A 15,660-nucleotide genomic window follows, 5' to 3' on the forward strand; every position below is an offset into this window, starting at 1 on the left:
AGCACACGAGGGACCCAGGTCTATTGCAATTCAATTAGATAGCTCTAAAGCTGGTTATTGCTCATCCTATTAACTAGCTCTATTGTGTGCCTCTCATGTAATCATCCATTTGAACTTCAATACTTTTATACTGATTACTTTGTCAAGTAAATCTGACGCAGGATGATTAACAATACTCAACTTTGAAGGTTATGTTCCTAAATCTCGAAAACTCTTGACGTGCCACTATAAGCCAGTACTCCTGCTGTACAGAGTTTCAAAAGGGGCGTGTCCAAACACAATGGCATCTAAAAGCTGCCTAAACAAGGACAGGACTTGGAAAGGTTTGCAGAATAGGTGTATTTATGGAAACGCATAAGAGATCATAAATGTTCAGACTGCTAAAGGTTTTTAAGAGCGTACGGAGAAAAGGATCTTCTTCAGGCTTCAGTAGCATATCGTTCAGGCTAAGGCTGACTGAACACCCACACACATGCATGACATGGGAAGACAATATGATCATAAATGTTGCAGCAGCAGATTCAAGTTCAGCCTTTGAGTCTCTGCTTCTTGCATGTGATGGACCAACGTTTGGGTTTGTCTTGTTTCTGCTAATATTTCACTGCCAGAAATGTAACATCATTTGTTTTGACTTGAGATGAAAGGTAAGGCAGCAGCATGAGCGCCATTGTTTGACTGAGCATCCACATTTGATTTAGTGAATTATCAGAGTTATCTGAGACCCTAAAAACATAGAGACCTTTTAAAGAACATATGAAGATTGCGTAAGCCCCTTTTTTTTCTTCTTTCATTAACTTAAATAAATACAAGCGTTATCAATATCAATGCAAGAGCTCAAAGACACTGTTGCTTGCTCTGTGAAATATGAACACAAGCCAGTATGTGTGTGTGAGCAATGTGCAATGTTGCTGCACAGGATTCAGACACACATGTATCTCCATGACCCGCAATTGTGTTTCACGTGGTTCTGCAGCAGCTGGGTTTGGCTGGTGCTAACTACATGGATGAAGGCCCACCAGGTTACTGTGGGATCATGTTTGGTTTCCATCTTGCTTTGGGTAGATAAATAGAGACGCCACAGAGGAAACAAGTTCAATTCTTAATCTTTGTCTACTGCAGAGGACGAGTGTGGACCGACAGGAAAGTGTTTAGAGGAGAGTTCTTTCCCAGACATGATTTAAAGAATTAAATGGTGAGGCAGTTTCATCTTAAAAACACATTTTTGACATATCTACTCAAAGTAGATTATAGTGTCACTATATCCTGACAGTTGTGCATGAGACAGATTACCTGTGAACAAATCCACTTCACCGCTCCCATTGGTATTTGCAAGATTTCACTGTTCCTTGATGCAGACATCCAATCAAAGGCTCCCATGTTTGCAGACACATCTTTTGGGGGAGACAAACATTTGTATCACATATATATATCATAAGAGCAGCTTTTTGAAACATCCTGATGCATCCTTTTACTTGTACTTCTTCTTTTTCTAATGTATTAAAGATGATTACCTGAGTGGCGCAGACTAGACGCACCTATCTCACACATACTTCTGCTATGAGATCTCATGGCAAGTGCATGCCCCCCCCCCCGACCCCTTCCACTACCACCAGCAACTAAGCCCATGGGTTCATTCACATGACAGTGTTGACAGCTTGATGTGAATGAGCAAACACCATGGTACCTCAAGGGTCCCTCTTAAGAGGCCTGGCAAGCGTGGGGGTGCATGGAGGAGAGCGAGTGTTTCTGATGTGCATGAGAGAGGCTGTCCCTAGCAGTCCCTCCACTGCGTCTGTGCTGCAGGGAGATATGAGCGTGACGCAGCTCGCTGGCTGGAGGAGCTCGGTGAGTGTTTAAGGAGCTCCCTGCCAAGCCTGTGGAGGAGCTGCTGTGCTCCTCTGAGGGCCGACAGAAAGCAGGTTATTCTCCGTGCCCAAGCACCGTTTTTACCGCTTTCAGTTGTGAAGAATGTTTCTCCGGAGATCATGCAGTGGCAACAACTTGATTTCATATTATGAAAAGTGAGAGAGAGAGAGACGGGAACGTTTGCAAAAGATCACAGATTGTACAATTGACTTTGACCTTTACTCACATCTGCACACATACATGTAAATAAAGGGAGACTGTGGCTGCGAGGGAGTGTTCTCATCTTTCAACTAGAAGGTTGTGTGTTCGATTCCAAGCCTGTGCATTCAACATGTTGATGTATCCTTGGACGATATATCCTGAGTTGCTCCCGATGGCTAACGGTGTGTGAGTGTGTGAGAGTGTGTGAGAGTGTTAGGTCGTAGAGCAAGGTACACTGCTCTCTCTGTATGAATGGGAGAATGGCTTGTAGTAGGGCTGTGCGATTATGGCAAAAATCATAATCACGATTATTTTGGTCAATAATTGATATCACGATTATTAAATACGATTATTCATTGACTTTGAAAAAATCCATTTATTGAACTTTAAAACAAATAATCATTTGAACAGTATCTTTTTAACTGTTGATTACCCTGAACGTATAATTCAACTGAAAAACCAATACAAAAATAAATGATACATTTATATTTACATTTAAATAAATAATATCAAAAATAATAAATACCAATAAACAAGATCAACAAATATTTTGGAGCGCACTTCCACAAGCTACTAAACATATATAAATATGATAAATACAAATAAATGAGAAAAAAATTAATTAGATCAAATATGCTGCAGTGACAAAACCTAGCAAAGCAAAATAATTGTTTTTTTCGATTATGTTGTTTTCGTAATTGTGGCAGGCCAAAATCGTAATTGCGATTAAAATACGATTAATTGCACAGCCCTAGCTTGTAGTATGTAAAGCACTTTGAGGGGTCGTAAAGACTGGGTAAAGCGCTGTATAAGTACAGTCCATTTATTTAACAATCCAAACTCAAATATGTATATGTTCATTCAAATGATTTGACCCTGTTGTTGTGATATCTTGTTTCTAACGATACTTATATCATTTCATTTTGTATTCATTATCTTTGTGTGAACTCAGTGTAATTCACTCTTATTCGGTTGCTGCTTTAACACCTGCATTTCACCACGGGGATCAATAAAGGTCCTGACCTTGACTTGTCTTAGATCAGTGGAGTTACATTACGTGATCAGCTTTTTTGATAAAAAGATTCATTGTTAACTCTAAAGTCCTGAAGACGTGCCCCTGGGGATCACTTACATCTCTCTTTGTAAAACTTGTCTCCTTTCTTTCACTCTCAACTTTTTGATTTTTTCCCACCCCCTGTATTGTGTCTCCCTTTCCTCTGTGTCTGTTCCTCTCTCCTCCTGAAGGCCTTCGCCTGGTGGTCGGACCTGATGGTGGAGCATGCAGAGACCTTCCTGTGTCTGTACTCGGCCGACATGGACGCAGCTCTTGAGGTTCAGCCGCCCGACAGCTGGGACAGCTTCCCCCTCTTCCAGCTGCTCAACGACTTCCTGAGAATGGACTGTGAGTGAGAGCATTACAAAAACACATTTCACAGTCAGCATTTGGCCTGAAGTAGCTGAACGTGCTGAGCAGTGGATGTGGGTCCTCTAGAGGTGGATCAGTGAAGCAGTGATCAGACACTAGGGACAGGGATGAAGGGTAATGGAATGGAAAGTCCGATTATTCACTGTAGCGGCGAGATAAAGAAATATCACCGAAACGTAACTCTTAATAAAACTGTCGCTGGGGCAGTAAGAAAATCTTACGCAGGGCGGGAATGATCCGATGTCCAGGCAAGAAAGTCGCTTTGTGCTGTTATTTGCGATTTTCCAATATCATACAGCAATGATTTCACCTGTGGCTTTTCCTGTAGCTTACCCTGGTGAAATACCATATGCTCGTTCTGGGGCACCAATCCCCCCACCCCCCACCCCCCATCTCCAATATATAATAATCATGAGGTTTCCAAATCACACAGTGCCCGAAACCGCCTTCAAAATAAAAGCATAAAGAATTACTTTAACTAACTAAATAATTACAGTAAATAATAATATATTTACTATGAACAAGAATAGCCATACAATAAATATTTACCATTATAGAATTTTAAAGGTCCCATGTCATGCTTTTCTGGTTCTTACCCGTCCCCTTGTGTGTTATGTAGCTTTGTCTGCATGTAAACGGTCTGCAGAGTCACTAACCCTCAAAGTACACCCTGTAGCGAGTACAACTCTAACACAGAAAAGACCTGTCTATGCTGCCCCAGAACGCCTCGTTGGACATTTCTCTTTTCCATTGTTTCTTCCTGGTCATAGTGACGTAACGGTCATAGTGACGTAAAGGTCATAGTGACGTAAAGGTCATAGTGACGTAACGGTCATAGTGACGTAACGGTCATAGTGACGTAACGGTCATAGTGACGTAACGGTCATAGTGACGTAAAGGTCATAGTGACGTAACGGTCATAGTGACGTAACGGTCATAGTGACGTAAAGGTCATAGTGACGTAACGGTCATAGTGACGTAACGGTCATAGTGACGTAACGGTCATAGTGACGTAACGGTCATAGTGACGTAAAGGTCATAGTGACGTAAAGGTCATAGTGACGTAACGGTCATAGTGACGTAACGGTCATAGTGACGTAAAGGTCCAATCCGCGGAGCTCCTCACACACACACACTCACTCAGCCTTATCTTTTCTCAGGCTGTGAGTGTGTGGCGAACTGTGTGGCGAACAGCCTGGCTGTGAGTGTGTGTGTGTGTGTGTGCGCTCAGGTGGAGTTCCGCGATGTTTCGCTGTCTCGCAGACCCCACGCAGCAACCAGGAAACAACACCAGTAATCCAGCTCACACTGTCCGCTCCTCGAGCCTCAAAGGGTGGAGCAGCGAGCCCCGCAGCGTCCCCCCAACACGGCACCCAGACCCCACGCAGCATTCTCATCTGTTTGTCATTACTGGTGTCATTTTCTGGTTGCTAACAAACGCCATTGTAACACATAATCACTGATGTTCCGTTGTAACGGTGGTGGACTCATCAGAACAGAGTGGGCGAGCTGACCAATCAGAGCACAGTGGGCTCATAGGGAGGGGGGGGCAGGAGCTCCAACAAGCCGTGTAGGACAGAGAGTGAATACACATACTATACAGAGATGCTGTATGAGAAACCAATGTGAGTTTGGAACATTGAACAATGTAAATCTATTCTAGTAGACCTCAACAATGGAATTATGATCAGTAGAAATGGCCATGGGACCTTTAATGATTATATGGCCCTTTTCAGGTTGTAATCAATTGTGAATCTCGTAGTACAGCATAAACATATTTTCTTACCTAATTGTCTATCACGATATGAATTAAGTCAATATTTCTGGGGCACTTTAAGATTGCCTTAAGCTCAAAGTTATTAAATACAGAACCATCAAAATGACCCAGAATGTTGTATGAGCTACGGAAAATAAGTTTAAATAAAAACAATGAGAAAAGAAATGCTCATCAGTTCAAATCCCTCTTGTCCTATATTCCTCAGGTAGTTGCTTGACTCCTAGTCTGCAGAGAGTCAATATACTCTATAGATGTTTGTAAGAGTGTCAGTATCCACTCGGATTCATTCTGTGAGCAAACCGGGTTCAGAGTGGAACCCACTGACTTCCTCTTAGCAGCTCTTTATGGTAAAGCTTGTCTCTTCCATATGTCCAACCTTTGAACCCTAAACATTGTTACGTGAAGTGTTTCACTAACTCCACCATCCCTGCTACCAATTTTAGTAGGACATTTCCAAAGGACTTCCTTATTAGAGAGAGAGTTTGTGTGAGGGTTTCAGCACCCAGTTCTTTTTTTAAACTACAACAATCCAGAGTTTCTAATGAAGGTCTACAGCCGCTGTTGCCTGAGCACTCCACTCTCTTACACATCTCTCACATGTCTCTGAAATCATTGCTGTCAACGTGAGATGTCTACTTTTGTCCTGGAGCAGTTTACATACTGAACTCTGTGTGTGTGTGTGTGTGTGTGTGTGTGTGTGTGTGTGTGTGTGTGTGTGTGTGTGTGTGTGTGTGTGTGTGTGTGTGTGTGTGTGTGTGTGTGTGTGTGTGTGTGTGTGTGTGTGTGTGTGTGTGTGTGTGTGTGTGTGTGTGTGTGTGTGTGTGTGTGTGTGTGTGTGATTGAAGATAATAGTCAGGTCTTGATGCTGGTTGCTGCAGGCCAGCCATCTCTCTAATGAACTGCATGCACTTGCCTGCAGGAGAGTGTGGAGCTGTCCGTGGTCCTGTAAAGGAAACACTTCAGTGTTCACAATGCAGACTCAATCTGCGGGGCGCTAATTGTCCCGAGGGAATGCTTCCCCTTTTCAGCTCGTCAGTCGGGAGTCAAGGAGAGGACGGAGCGTGGTCCACTCATTTAGCTGAACACAGATGACTGCAAATAGCTTGTTATGCTCACTTGTTAGTGTCTTCAAATTGGCCACCTTCTCATTTGCTACATATTGTCAATTGTGTGGAAATGGCAATTGAAGTGCATTGCAGTGGACATAGCTACACCAGCCAGCAGTCAACAGAGGGACATACCTTCTAGGGCACTGGCTATAATTGTTTTTTTTAAATAAAACCCAAATCTTGGAAATATCTTTCTCTCTGGTTTTTCACTGAACAACATTTTTCAAAATTCCAACATTTATTATTCATAACTTAATCAACATTGATCTTTCACCTTTCATCCTTCTTCTTTAATAACCCCTGTATAATTTTAAGGCAGAAGTATGTCAACAGTTCCGATGACAAAAACTAAATAAGTTCCCAAGTTCTGGCCCTCAGGCACAAGCCCGTGGGTTTCTACTGAAGTTATGAGTCTTCTGAAAAGGCTCTCTGATTTCCCTGAAACAGCTTGTCACATCGTTTGAGCAAACATTACGTAAACAAGAAGAAAGAGTGCATTGTTCAGGAGCGGGTTAATCACATTAGGGAGTATCTCTGTCAGCAGGACGGTGTATGTGGGATTGAGTCAGAATAAACTACAGTGGTGTTCAAAGTGATAAAGGAACATGGTAAGCATTGTTTGGGCTCATTGTTTTATAGTTTTTGGACAACAATGGAGCTCTATGGCACAGACAGAGAGGAACGGGTCAGAAACACTAACAATGCTGATTGGAGGATGTATTCAGTTTGTCTCTGCACACGGAGACAATAATAGGGAAAAACACTGTTTCTGGTTGATTCCAGTTTTATAATAGAAGTTTGCAGCTACATACACTATCACCACTGAATGTAACACTGCACATGTTACTGAAGGCTCTCCATACTTTTCAGGTACTCAAAGACACTTTACATGCTAAATAATATATAAACACAACAATAATTACAGATTATTGGCAGAGTTAATAGAATAAATAACATATAGTGTAGGTACTACATACGTAGGTATTCCAGGTTTCTATTCCACTTCAATCATGTTTGGGTATTTTGAAGCCAAATTACAAAAACAAAAAACAACAACAGAGGTTAAGATTGAATTGTCATCAAAACCACTAGATCCTGCCATCCTTCCCATGATGAACTACTAACTTGAATTCAAAGTTCAATAAAAGCAGGATCTCTGCAAATGATCATGCCAGGGTGCCAGGTTTGTTTTTCTGAATCAGACCACTGTGTTATTTGGAAGCAAAATCGGAGGGTCTGTCTTCAATAGCAACATTAAACCAGCAGAGTCCTCACAGTGTGAAAAGCGCACACTTTAGTAACGAACATCCTCACAGGGACATCTTTTCCACAGAAGGTCATCTGCTCTGTTGCCCCACAGCGGTGCACTTATGGAGCAGTAAATAGCCTTAGCCTGAGCACTAGGCAGGCGCCAAAGTCGCGCTGCCATTCGAGGAGTTAATGAGGTCTAAAGCAGGGGTAGTGGGCCACGGCGAGCCCTGCGAACACACTCCTGGACACAACACATCCAAGTGGACAGCAGCCGCTCAAGTGGCTAATTGGGAGAGTGGTAATCAGGGAACACAACAAACATCGCACCTACTGTGTATCATCGACCTTGACTCCAATGCCAACAAACACAAACACATACATGCTCAGAGGGGGAGAGAAAAACAAAGAGGGAGAGGAAAAGCAGACACGCTGCATGGAGCCGTGAGGCATCACATTAGCACACACTGGCCTCCATTTTATCTCCTGTGGTCTTTGTCAGTGTTGCCTTTTTACCAGTTGGGAGCCGGCACAGAATTGTGTGTGTTGGATTGGATTTAAAAAAGGCAGGGATTCCCACCTGTTGTCTCTAAAGATAGAAAACGGAATATGGTACATACATAATATACAGAAACACCTTCCTCCCCTGTCATTGTTTATCATCATCGTCTAGGACAGGGAAATCTATTATTCATCTGGCTGACCTTCTGATTTATCTTGTAACCCAACATGAACACAACAAGTGTAAAAAGCACCTTTGGGTCGCATCTCCACTCATGAAGCAGGAATGAAACAAGAACTGTAGTGCTGCACCTGCTGAGAGTTGGAGAGATGAAATCAGAGACGAGTCTGCTCAGTCATGAGATTATGGAGACTTGTTTTTGTGTCTCCTCACCATGGACGCACATGACCATATTCGTTTTCCAGCCAATGGTTTTACTCGTTGATATCGCTGATCTACAGGGGACAGTAACATGCTAGGGAAGTAGTTCAAATGAGTTTTGAGCTAATAAAGACAAGAAAGAGGAAGACATCCATAGTAAACATAGTACGCACTGCAGTGAGGGGCTTCTCATGTGCTTAGGTTAGCTAAGTCTCTTTGATGTTGTTTTTTCACCCTCCCCCAGATAACCTGTGCAATGGAAAGTTCCACAAGCACCTGCAGGACCTGTATGCCCCCCTGGTGGTGCGCTATGTGGACCTGATGGAGTCCTCCATTGCTCAGTCCATTTACAGAGGCTTTGAAAGAGAATCCTGGGAACCTGTCAAGTAAGGATGCCTTCATTCACTATACTGTTAGCTATCTTCTTCACCTGCAGTGAGGATGTGTTCTGTACAATTTAGATTTTTAAAACACATTGTTAACACAAACATTGATATGTCAAAAGAGAGTTATTATCAGTTATTATGTGAGCAGGTTAATAACTGTCAGATGGCTGATATGACAGCGGCAGATTTGTATTTTGCTTTAATATATGGCCGTTTAATCTGTAGTTTAGTCTTCTTTCCAGTGTGCTGTAAATACATGTAAAAAGCTAATGAACAGTGAGGAAATATCCAAAACACCAATCAATCAATGCCAATCAACAATTTCCCTGTTGAAATTGTAAATAATATCCAGCCTGTCCTCCTCCAAATAACGACCAAATAGGTCGATTGTTCAGCAGCTTATTACGACCTATAGTCAAGTTTTAAAGTTTAGCACAGTGGTCGTGTAAGAAACAACAATTTGCGGCATATGCTCCCGTTGATTGCAAACGCTCCGGAGGGTCGTATATTCACAAATAACCCTCTCTGGAAAATCCTAAATTGTAGGATAGTTTGGCCATTAAAATGCTTTTTGATTTGATTTCTAGCGAGAAGTGTATATTGTACTTTTAGAATCCACGTCCAGTGGATTTGTAGGATCTATAGTTTGATAGATATTACAAAGATTACAGCCGCCATGAGTCCCCGAGTCTGCATGATGGTCAAAGCTGTCACCGTTGCCCCCTGTCGCAGTTGCCTGTTTTTGTCAACCTCCTTATTATGCTTACTGATCCCTATCCTGTAGCCCTCATTGGACAGCTTTCCTAAACATGGCTAGTCGCATAGCATCATCCATGTGGACTCTAGTCTGTTCATGCTTTTTAGTTTTTTCTGATATGTGCTTTAAGTCACTCACATCTGTCTGGATCCATGTTGGGTCTGGTCCATAGACTGGTCTGATCCTGACGTTTGAAAAGGGAGGCAGGGGAAGCTAAATATAGCATTGGTGTTGCTACAGGTAGTTAGCCCAGCCTTCTTGCTAAACCAGCTCCTTGAAAAAGAGCACGTATACTGCCTTCCTCTGTCCTTAACTCCTGCCTATGTCAGGCTGATCAGGTCCGAGCTCTGTTACTCTCAGCTTTCCCTCCAGTGTCCTCCTCTCAAAGGAGGACAGTGATCTTTAAGTGATTAAACATCATTTTCCTTCTCCATATTCACTATCTAGTTTTGTTTACACTCCGTCTCCGTCTAACTCTCTCTCGTTCAAACGTCAATCACTCACTCTGGGCTCCTGCTGCCCCCTAGTTGTTGGCGGTGTCAACAGCTGCTTTGGGCGCAGTTTGGTGCGCCCTGAGCTGCTCCTATCTGTTGCATTATAGAGGTGCGGACTGCGCATGCACCACTTATAACGAGAGTCAATGGGCAAATATATCTGCGCCCCAAGCAGGAAACACGTGACTTATCAGTAACTTTAGACATCGTAAAACCATTTTTATCGATATTTTATCGTACCTTGTACCTTGTTCATTAAAAACGTTGTTGTAAAATTAAAGTATTTTTTAATGACAATCTAGAATGTGGGAAGAGGTGGGGCGGCGCCCCTAGCGCCCCTATGGGCCGGCCGCCACTGATTACAGGGAGCACACTGCTGTGGTTTGGCAACCTGACTGACCACAAACAGCTGAGAAAAAAGTAAAAAGCTATTCGAAATTAAAGGAAAATTAATTTGTGGAGATGTACACCTCCCGCTGCAGAAGGGAGGCTCCTTGTTGCCGCATTATGGAGGACAGTTCAGATTCCTTTTTAGGAAAACGTCATCAGAGGATCAGAGCTGGGACCAGCGAAATAATGTACCCCCTGGTGGTTAGAGGACTGAACAGCAAGCTCTTTTAAACAACTCACAGTGATTTATAATGATTCTTTCTTCTATAGTTTTAAGAGTTGAAAGAACCTGGGCTAGTAAAATTGTACATTCGGATGAAATAAGATAATGTATATGTAATGCAGCTAGAATTGGGATGGTCTCATGGTTAAAGGATGCAAACAGAACACATGTGCACCAGCTACAGGTTATACTCTCCTAAATTAGGTTGCAAAATCTGCAATTAAAAATACCTTGAAATGATTTAGTTTGATACCTAAGCTGTGTCGATGTTTGGTTGCACCACAGAGATGAAAGCATCATCTCAGCTTCTCTGGTGTCAATCCACACTACCTAAGACATTGTCTCACAAAATAATGTTTTCACTTTCTCCAGCCAAAAAGTGCAAAGTCACCATGAGAGCAAACTGCTTCAAATGAGCAGTTGTAAAGTAATCTTACCCTGTACATTTGCATGACAATGTGGGGCATATATTTACATGTAATTGCCCATATTAATGTGTATACTTATTTAACATCTTACAGACCACTGACATAAGGTTAGTAGGTACAGAAGATGTGGGCATTTAAATTGAACCCGCAATACATTTCTTTCATTGAGGTGTATCTTCAGTTGTTTTTCATGTGAATCATCTTTGACGTAGTATCTCCTTTTGTTGTCTTGTGTTATTATGCTTCTCTCCACAGGAGTACATCCAGCACTCTGCCCAATGTCAACCTCCCAAAGCCCAAAGTAGAAACTCTCACAGGGCCCAGTGCTAACCTCACACACACGCCCGGCTTATCTTCACCCAGCTGGATGGCGGATAGTTTTCAGTGTGTATGAGCCTCTGCAGCCTGACACACACACACATGTCCTTGGCATGAACGTGGAGTCTTTTTATTATGCACATTTCTTTCCATTCTTGGTTGTTAGGTTTTTACAGGAAATCAAGAAAAATTCTAATCATCTATAATGTGAAAAATATATAATAGGTTCTATCTTAATTTATACACATATTAAATGTATAAAAACATTGCAGCTCCTTCAGAGTGAACAGTCAGTAGTTCTGTATCATCAATTATTAAATCATGAAATGGAGCTCATTAAAAGTATGAACTGTAAGTAGAATTTCTGTGGCCCTTTAAAAAGAGTGAATAATGTGTAACAGCCTCTGATTCCACTGAGGAATCTAATAATAATATGCATGTGATCTTGAGAGTGCTATCATTAAAAGCACTCTGCATATCTCTGCAAACACTTGACACATCATCTATAGCACCTTGAAAACTTAAGCGAAAAGCACCAACAACGGGGCTCAGAGGTGTGAAGCTGCTCTGAGCGGCAGCCTCCTGCAGAGTGTCACTTCAGCACATCCGGACTGTTCCCTCATCAGGAATCTGGAGGATTTGAAAATACCAGCCCCAAAGTTTTAATTGTGAAAAAAAATGATGAGAGCTGCATTTTACATTACATTGCTTTCAGCCTTTATATTTAGAAACTAAATTCACTTTTCAAAAAGAAAGAGTTCTACAGATATGGCAGAACTGTCTCTTTTGTGCCTTCAAGAATCAGTAGTTTCAAGAAGACAGATGGCTTAAGTTTAGGAGTGCACACATTAATGGTCTATGCTAATATTGACTTATCACATTTCACTATTCACGTTCATGCCAACGTCCCTGCATGGTGTGTGTGAATGAATGGAGAAGGCAGTGACCTGGAAATTAAATCCCAACAATTTCCAAATGTTTTTCTGATTTGACTGGAAAGATGCAAATACATAACGAAGAGGCAGACTAAAAGAAGACCATCCTAAATGTTCACAACTAGCAGGCGTGAGGCTTTACCAAACAGATCTGTTTACCACATTTTCTCCAATTTTATGATCAATTCATAACATTTTCCATGCTCGTTAATGCTCTTAATTTAAACCACATACATACCTTGCCTTCAGTGTAGAAAAATGTCCTACAGATATAAACAAGAACCATGCTAGTGACTCTGTGACAAGCTCAATGGTAATATTTGACTAATTGAGATTTTGATCTTACGATGTAGCAATTTTCATGAATTTCATTACTATTCACTGTATATATTTGTTATTTTAAATCATTTAGAAAAACAACTCGTTTAGGACATCTAACCCAGCAGCTTTAATAATAGTCATAATCATGTTATTTATCGTAGCGCTTTAACAAGTGCTCAAAGCGCTTTACGTTACATTATATTACATATACATGTATTAATCATTGAATACATTCAATACTGTGGACAACACCCTCAGGAGCAATTTGGGGTCAAGGGTCTTGCCCAAGGACACAACGGCATGCTGACTGCAGTGGGGGTCCAGGAGGGATTGAACCTGTGCTCACCTGATCTGATGATCAGCTTTTTTTTATTGGTTACACAAACAACCTGAGTTATTTTTAGCTAACCCTCATGGTGGCTGTTGCTGGTTAATTCATTTTGAACCTGTGTGCGATGTACTGTCTTGTTACTATTAGCAACTGTAAGCCAATCAGAAACAAGCATCCTCATTGACCAGGATACAAATGTCAATTCACACCACAGGATGAGAAGCAGGTCATTTAAAAATCATGTGAAAATCTAAATGTCTGCCAAAATGTAAAGTATTTACGGCTGTGAATCCGGTTTAAACTGGCAGAGGCGATCTCTGACTGTCCTTGTTACAGACTTGCATCTTTCCACATCTAAAGCTTTCCCCCTGAAGCTGTAGCACCCTGTCCTCTCGTGTGTCTGAATGTCTCCCTGCACTGTGGTTCTGTCTGAGCCATGGTTGAGTTTAAAACTCTTCATGGAAGTCATATTCTTGATAACATGGTCAGTGGTGTTCAAACACAACCAGCTGCACTGTTGTTGTAAAGTATGTAAACCCTGGTCTGAGCAGTCTCCCACCTTACCCTCCCATGTGACCACTGAGCCACAGCCCTGTCCTAGCCTCTCTGGCACTCTAACCTGTGAGCCTCTCATTACATTACATTACATTGCATTTAGCTGACGCTTTTATCCAAAGCAACTTACAATAAGTGCACTCTCCCTGCAGTAACGGCTCGGGGACGTCAGAGGACCTCTTCTGGAAGCTGGACGCTCTGCAGACCTTCATCAGAGATCTGCACTGGCCCGAGGAGGAGTTTGGCAAACACCTGGAGACCCGTCTGAAGCTGATGTCCAGCGACATGATCGAATCATGCGTAAAACGGTAGGACACTGGTCAAATATATATTGGTCTGATTGCAAACAAAAACAGTTGTTACTGTACTGCTTGTTTTCTAGTAGTAAGTTGGGGTTTCGGGGGCTGGAGAGAAATAACGAGATCCAATGTGCATCTGTTTCAGCCTGGGGTCTGCACTTTATCCCATTACAGGCCAACTTACTAAATAAATCAGTAATATCACAAAATCTGGCACATAAGTTCAGAGTGTGCCTTTCATAAAAGACAGTAGAAGGTTCAAATTGACCAATCATAATTATGTATTCAACCAAGCCATGCAATGAAAGGACATGGTGACTGATGGAACTGGCACTATTTCAATCTAGTTCAAAGCTATATAAAATAAATTTTCTTCCAAGGAAGAAGTAAATGCAATTACTTTTGAAATAAGCAAGAGATGTACCCAGCTAGCAGGGAACGTTCTCACAACTTTGGCTAACGTTACCTACAGGTTCTAATAAGTCATCACCGAACATTTTAAGAATGTTTTTAGAGAACGTTATCCTACCTTTCAGAAGAACATTCTGGGAACCAAAAGAAAACTTCCCGCTGAAAACAGTGAATGGTAACATTCTCAGAATGTTTCTAGAACCAAAAATGTCTAGCTGGGGTATTTTATGTTTAATTTCAATAAATGAAAATAGAAGAAATAGCTTACAGAGGAATGTGCTCATGTATTTGTCAGATGATGATGTTTTGTAACAAAGCTAGCTTCAATGATTTCAGTTAACACATCATCACATTTATGTCTGCACATTTACTTTAAAGGATTACTCTGGTTTTCAATACTACTTAAGTCTGGTGCTTGAGTACATTTTTAGTTTGCTTGTTTTTTCTGCAATGCAAAATGTAAGACAAGGTGGCTAAATCAATCATTTTGAGTGAATATATAAATATTGAGAGAATGTGTAAAAAGCATGTTATTAATTAAGGCAGGTGGGGGGTTTGGGGACTGACTCATGGCCTCAGTATACTGAAGTCCTCCCCTCCCTCTCTAAAGGACGCGGGCTGCGTTCGAGGCCAAGCTCCAGAGGAGCAGCCGGGCCACAGAGTTCCGCGTGCCGCAGTCCATCTGCACCATGTTCAACGTGATGGTGGACGCCAAGGCCCAGTCCGCCAAGCTGTGTGCCATGGACCTGGGGCAGGAGGTACGAGACCCTCCTCATGTACTGACACTCAATCTCTTTAAAACAGGGAGCGGAGCCAAATCATTTTGTCTGACTTCAAAGTTGAAACTTTCACTGACTATGTGTGGACAGTTTCATCTCATATCATTTGAAATGACAATAAATCATTTAGGTTTCTCTTTGGAATGGTTTTCATCTCTTCTCTCTGTTGCATGAATACAGTTTTCATTCCCTTTTGTCTCTACTTCTTTTTCAGTATTCACATAGGCCATTTCACTTTTTTCTTTTTCTTATTTTCTGCTGCTTGTCCCCCCCCCCCCCTCTCTGTCTTGTGAAAGTTTGTTAGAGACTGGGTAAGTGTGGCTACAAATTCAATTGAAGTCTCACCCTCCAGTTCCCAAATGTATAATTAGTCATCAGTTTTCCCTGTGTGTCTTCCTCCACTTGAATTGTTTGGATTTCATTAACATATGTGTAGATATTATTGAATATACATGGGGTAGAAGTGAGAGATCTCATATTTCGCAGAATCTCGAGACTGATACCAATTGCTGACAATGAATTA

The 15,660-nt window shown here is 41.7% G+C and overlaps 1 protein-coding gene across 4 annotated transcripts in view; it reads left to right on the forward strand.

The window, feature by feature from the left end:
- Positions 1-15,660, forward strand: part of cadpsa (Ca2+-dependent activator protein for secretion a) — a 182,947-nt gene that overhangs the window by 131,702 nt on the left and 35,585 nt on the right. For all 4 annotated transcript variants that reach the window (XM_034143464.1, XM_034143457.1, XM_034143441.1 and 1 more), the window contains 4 exons: positions 3,313-3,469; positions 8,755-8,896; positions 13,801-13,956; positions 14,969-15,116. In XM_034143464.1, the coding sequence (XP_033999355.1) occupies positions 3,313-3,469; positions 8,755-8,896; positions 13,801-13,956; positions 14,969-15,116 (603 nt within the window). The remainder of the gene's footprint in view (positions 1-3,312; positions 3,470-8,754; positions 8,897-13,800; positions 13,957-14,968; positions 15,117-15,660) is intronic.

This window comes from Trematomus bernacchii, unplaced genomic scaffold (genome assembly GCF_902827165.1).
Source record: "Trematomus bernacchii unplaced genomic scaffold, fTreBer1.1, whole genome shotgun sequence".
Taxonomy (NCBI): domain Eukaryota; kingdom Metazoa; phylum Chordata; class Actinopteri; order Perciformes; family Nototheniidae; genus Trematomus; species Trematomus bernacchii.